At 36.0% G+C, this 5,169-nt stretch overlaps 1 protein-coding gene across 1 annotated transcript; it reads left to right on the top strand.

The window, feature by feature from the left end:
* The first annotated feature begins 574 nt into the window (after positions 1-574).
* Positions 575-2,576, top strand: LOC112509396 (40S ribosomal protein S10-1). Its single transcript, XM_025114336.1, has 5 exons — positions 575-663; positions 758-806; positions 903-1,182; positions 1,282-1,420; positions 2,273-2,576. The coding sequence occupies exons 1-5, from the start codon at positions 661-663 to the stop codon at positions 2,351-2,353; spliced, it is 552 nt and encodes a 183-aa protein (XP_024970104.1). The 5' UTR covers positions 575-660; the 3' UTR covers positions 2,354-2,576.
* Positions 2,577-5,169: the final 2,593 nt, after the last annotated feature.

The following is a 5,169-nucleotide window of genomic DNA, read 5'->3' as shown; positions in this document are numbered from 1 at the left end:
CAAGGTAGATTCAAACATCTCTCTAACACGATTTACCCAAAGGTAAGCAGTTACACCCTAAAACGTAATGCTTTTAAATCAGGAACTATTGATAACGTTTGGAGCATTTCACACTATAAAAAATGCAAAATTTGTTTTTAAACTTGGCAACTTGTATCATTATAACATATGATATTTAAAACGTTTCACACAATATATCATATCTGTAACTTTGTGTTATAGACTCTTTGAATTGACCCAACATCATTAGCTTGAACTAACATTATGACCTATTTTGATAGAGTAAAAGACAAAAAATGGACAAATATACTCCTTATTTAACGATATTTTTAATGATCGTTAGAGGGAGGGACTAAATCCGGACTTTTTCCCAGAACCATAATGGTCATATTATTAATTTCAAAACTACAGGTACGAAAAGTGTTAATTTCAACAAACCATAGGGACCATATTTGTAGTTTACTCAACAATCAAACCATACTTGATGGACCCGGGCCTTAACAAAAGGTTAAAAAGTCCAACCATAGTGGCTGCAACATCGGCCCACCCTGATCAATAGTCCCTATTTATCAACAAACACCATAACTAGGGTTTCAGATGCTGCAAACTGAAGAACCCTAACGGCCTACCCTTCTGCTCATCCATTTCCAAGCGGCAATCATGGTAAGTCTCCATTCATCCTTATTCCATTCTGGTTTTCTTTCGAAAATTGTCTGAATTTGATGATCGTTACTTGCCAATTTTTGTGATTTTTTAGATCATCACTGAGAAGAATCGTAAAGCCATCTCCAAATACCTTTTCCAAGGTATCATTTTATGTATAATTATGTATTTGAAGATGTTTGCAGGTGTCTCACGCTGTTTGTGGTTACTGATAATTACTGGACTTTATGTTTATACAGAGGGTGTTTGCTATGCTAAGAAGGATTACAATTTGGCGAAGCATCCAGAGATCGATGTGCCGAATCTGCAGGTGATTAAGCTTATGCAGAGCTTTAAATCGAAGGAGTATGTTCGCGAGACATTTGCTTGGATGCACTACTACTGGTATCTCACTAACGATGGGATTGAGTTCCTAAGGACTTACTTGAACCTTCCATCTGACATCGTTCCTGCTACTTTGAAGAAGTCGGCTAAGCCTCTTGGACGTCCCATGGGCGGACCTCCAGGCGACCGCCCTCGGTAATATTCTCGAAACCTGTTCATTTGAAGACTTACAATAGATTGATTTATTTCGATTATGTGGTGTAAATTGTATGCTATGTTTCATTGAATTTTCAGTGGCCCTCCTAGATTTGAAGGAGATAGACCGAGATTTGGTGACAGGGATGGGTATCGTGGTGGTCCTAGAGGCCCTCCCGGCGAATTTGGCGGTGAAAAGGGTGGAGCTCCAGCTGATTACCAGCCTGCTTTTAACAGGGTAACGATTTTCATTTTCATTTTCATTTTCATTTTCATTTGATGATAATCTTTCTTACTGTTTTATGTTCTTGGTGCCTGACTAAGTAGTGGTTAAAGAACCTATGAGTTTTGCAATTGGCTCTTTCTTAAAGCCAAGACTTCAATATGGATGGAGTTTAGTTATGACCTGTGATTGAATCTTGGCATTAAACCATGAACTTGTTTAAATATTTGTAATCTGTTTTACTGTCTGTTGCGTGTTGGAAAGAATTGGTATTTCAAGAATAACACAATTACAGACTACAAACACGTTGTATTGTACATGGTTGATCTTGTTTTTTCGTGAACAGCCTTGCTTAGCTTTCTAGTTACATTTTACAGTCAACACTTGCAATATATTAAAGCACCCTCTATATCATGTTTCATGTCCGGTTTTGCATTCACATACTGCGTCTATTTTTCTATCTAAGCCTCCCCTTCCCCCTGTTGGGGGGGCTTCTTTACAGAAGCAACTGCTCTACCATCTGGGTAGAGGTCAGGTCTGCCTACATTTTAACCTCTAGATGGCAAAATAGGTGGGATATACCGGGTGTCTATTGGTTTATAGTATTTTGTTATTGACAATAATCCAAACCGAACGAACCCAATGAATTCTACATGGAATAGGGTTGACGTCTGTAGGAGGGTAGGATATCGGCATCCAACTTTAGACTTTTGATGATGTTTCATTGTTTTCCTAGATGCAGGCCTTCCACTGTATATGTTGGTTAATTGATGCACCTATCATTGGAGTATTCCTGCTAATATTAGCTGTTGCATCTTTGAGAATTGAGATTGTTTTACTCATGGTTGCTGAAATTCCCATTTGCAGGGTGCTGGTGGAAGGCCCAGCTTTGGACGTGGAGGTGGTGGCTTTGGAGGTGGTGCCCCACCTAGCTCAAGTTTCTCTTAAACATTACGGTGGTAGTAGTTTTTGTTTGATTAATTTTGAAATGCCAGGATTAGCCGAATGCTACTGTTACAGCACCTGAGTTATGTGATCCGATAATGATTTTGTTGAAATTCTGGATTTTGTTGAAGTTCTGATCAGATTGTCCTTCAAGTTTCATTATATTTTGAACTAATATGTATCCAATATATGTTCCATGCCATGGTCAATTCGTAAGCTTTTTTCTTGTTCAGTTGACATGCAAGCAGGTGCGTTTACTAGAGATGTCCAAACTGGGTAACTGGTTGGGTCTAAAGCCAGTTATGACTGGCTGGTTAACCAACCAGTTATCCTGGTCCTGGTTGTAATTGGTTGCTGGATCCAATCATTGGTGGTGAAAAACTTCTGTTTTCTCAGATTATGAGGCAGGATGTTTTCGGTGTTTTTGCCTCATTTTCTTGTAAGTTTTTTTTGTTAGTAGCTTAATTGGACTCTGGCAGTGGTTTAATGATATAGTAAACAACTTATTTAGTAAGTTTCTAAGAGGAATTTTATGCAATAGCCAAATATTTTCTTTTCAAAGCATGTGTTCCTTCTAACTAAAAAACATATTTTTATTTCATATATGAGAAACACTTGTAAACAAAAACTTTCCCGAGCTATACATAGAGATTAAGCAAGCACAAACAACTTGATCCATAAAAGACTTGGGGGATGTTTGGTTGGTTTTTCATTAAACACTGTATGGGTAGGGCTGTAAACGAACCGAACGAACATGAACAGAGATTTGTTCATGTTCGTTCGTTTAACTTAACTGAACAAACGAACGAATACGAATGGTATACGAACGAAAATCTTTGTGTTCGTGTTCGTTCGTTTAGAAATCAGGTGTGTCCGTGTTGGTATATGTTCGATCGTTAACATGTTAAACGAACGAGCTAAACGAAAATAAACGAACAAGTCTAAACGAGCATAAACAAACGAACATCACCACGTGTCATTCAATTAACTATTGCACACCAATTATCCATAGTTTAAATCTACACAAAACAATCACCAATCATCAACCCTTCACGACTTGTAGAAGGTTTCATCTGAAGGCTAGGGTTTTGAGGGAAATGTGAAAAGGTAAAAAATTCAAATTAGACAAAATGATGATAAAATTTAAATAAATATTATTTGAATTCAAATTAAATCAATAAAAGATTATATATTAAATTTAATATATAAACGAACAAATATAAACTAATGTTCATGAACATAAATGAACAAATGAGACTCTTCTTCATATTCGTTCGTTTAACTAAACGAACAAAAAAAATTGTTCATGTTCTTTCGTTTATTAAATAAACGAACTTCTCGTCGAACGGTTCGCTAAACGATCAGTTCGTTTACAGACTTATGTATGGGTTAAGTCGTCTGTTTTGATTTAGTTGTTTGTACGAGTATGGCTAAATTGTTGTTCGCTTGTTTTGTCGAATAAACTGGTTAAACAGTATAAATGACGAATTTATCCTTGGTGTTTGTTTTTGCCTTTTCATTTATTTATAGATATCTTGATTATTAATTTAATCATTAGATGGGATTTTAAATAATATAGTAGGTTTGATCATCGATACATAAAAATCCAATTTTGAGTCATCACCTGCAATGAAATCCAACCCCTTCACCCATTAGGCCATTACTAAACCCTATCACTGCACTTTTGATTATCACCCAACCGGTCAACTCATTACCAAATAATAAAAACCCAAAACAAATACCTGGATTAGATGACCTACCAAAACAATTTTTATAGCCATGGCTGTAGATCTCATGAGAAAGAGAGGGAAATGAAGAGAGGGGCTCTGGTAGGGTCGTGGATCTTGTGAAAAAGAGAGGGAAAAGAAAAGGGGTGCGAGTAGGGGCGGTGGATATTGTGAAAAAGAGAGGGAATAGAAAAGGGGTGCGAGTAGGGGCGGTGGATCTTGTGAGAAAGAGATGGAAAGAAAGGGGGGGGGGCAGAGAATGAATATGATGACATTGGAAGACGGGAAGCTGGTAGACCGACGACAAGAAGGGAGAGCTCAAATGGAGGTGCCGGGAGTTCCAAGGATTTTATTTTTGTTAATGATGACAGTGTGTTTTAAAAGCAGGGTATTTTGGCTGAATGTAAACAAGTGCCCTCCTAAAGCTGTCTGAAGAAACCCTTGATCTCCATATTAAGCCATAAAAGAACAACCTTTTATGGCTAAGCGAATAAGCTATATGGGTTATACAACCCATTAAGCCACAACCGAACATCCCCTTAATAAAAACAACCAAATAGCCCCTAAGTTTGCTATACAAGAGGTATTTGGTTGCAAATATTAAGAAAGATGAACGTATACAATGCTTCCATAGCTTCTATACCTATTTATTTTTGGAATATCATATCCCGGATAAAGAAAGAACAAGAGTAACAAAAAATGACGACTCAAATCAAGATCTATATGGTATCCTATATCAAATCATAAAATTAAAATAGATTCAGAAAACGCCAAAAATAATAATTATATCATCGTTAAGAGGTGAATCTTGTTTAGCAAAAAAAGTCTATCTTTTAATAAAGTTCTAAAACTTTCTTAATGATTTTGTATCATATGTCTCCTTTAACCGTTCAACGTCATAATTTCATTGTAAAGAATTATAACACAAATCATATTTTATTTTGCATTATATTATGAAAACCTCTTAATCATTCTGCACCAAACTATTCAATCATTTGAATAAAAATATAATAATTATCTAATAAATGAAAACAAAGTGAGTAATTAATAATAATAAATATAAAAACCGTTTGCAATAATAGTTTTGAAACC

Source organism: Cynara cardunculus (assembly GCF_001531365.2).
Source record: "Cynara cardunculus var. scolymus isolate 2C chromosome LG 3, CcrdV1, whole genome shotgun sequence".
Classification (NCBI taxonomy): domain Eukaryota; kingdom Viridiplantae; phylum Streptophyta; class Magnoliopsida; order Asterales; family Asteraceae; genus Cynara; species Cynara cardunculus.
Note: the sequence above shows the minus strand (reverse complement) of the source record. Positions and strands in the feature narration are given on the sequence as shown.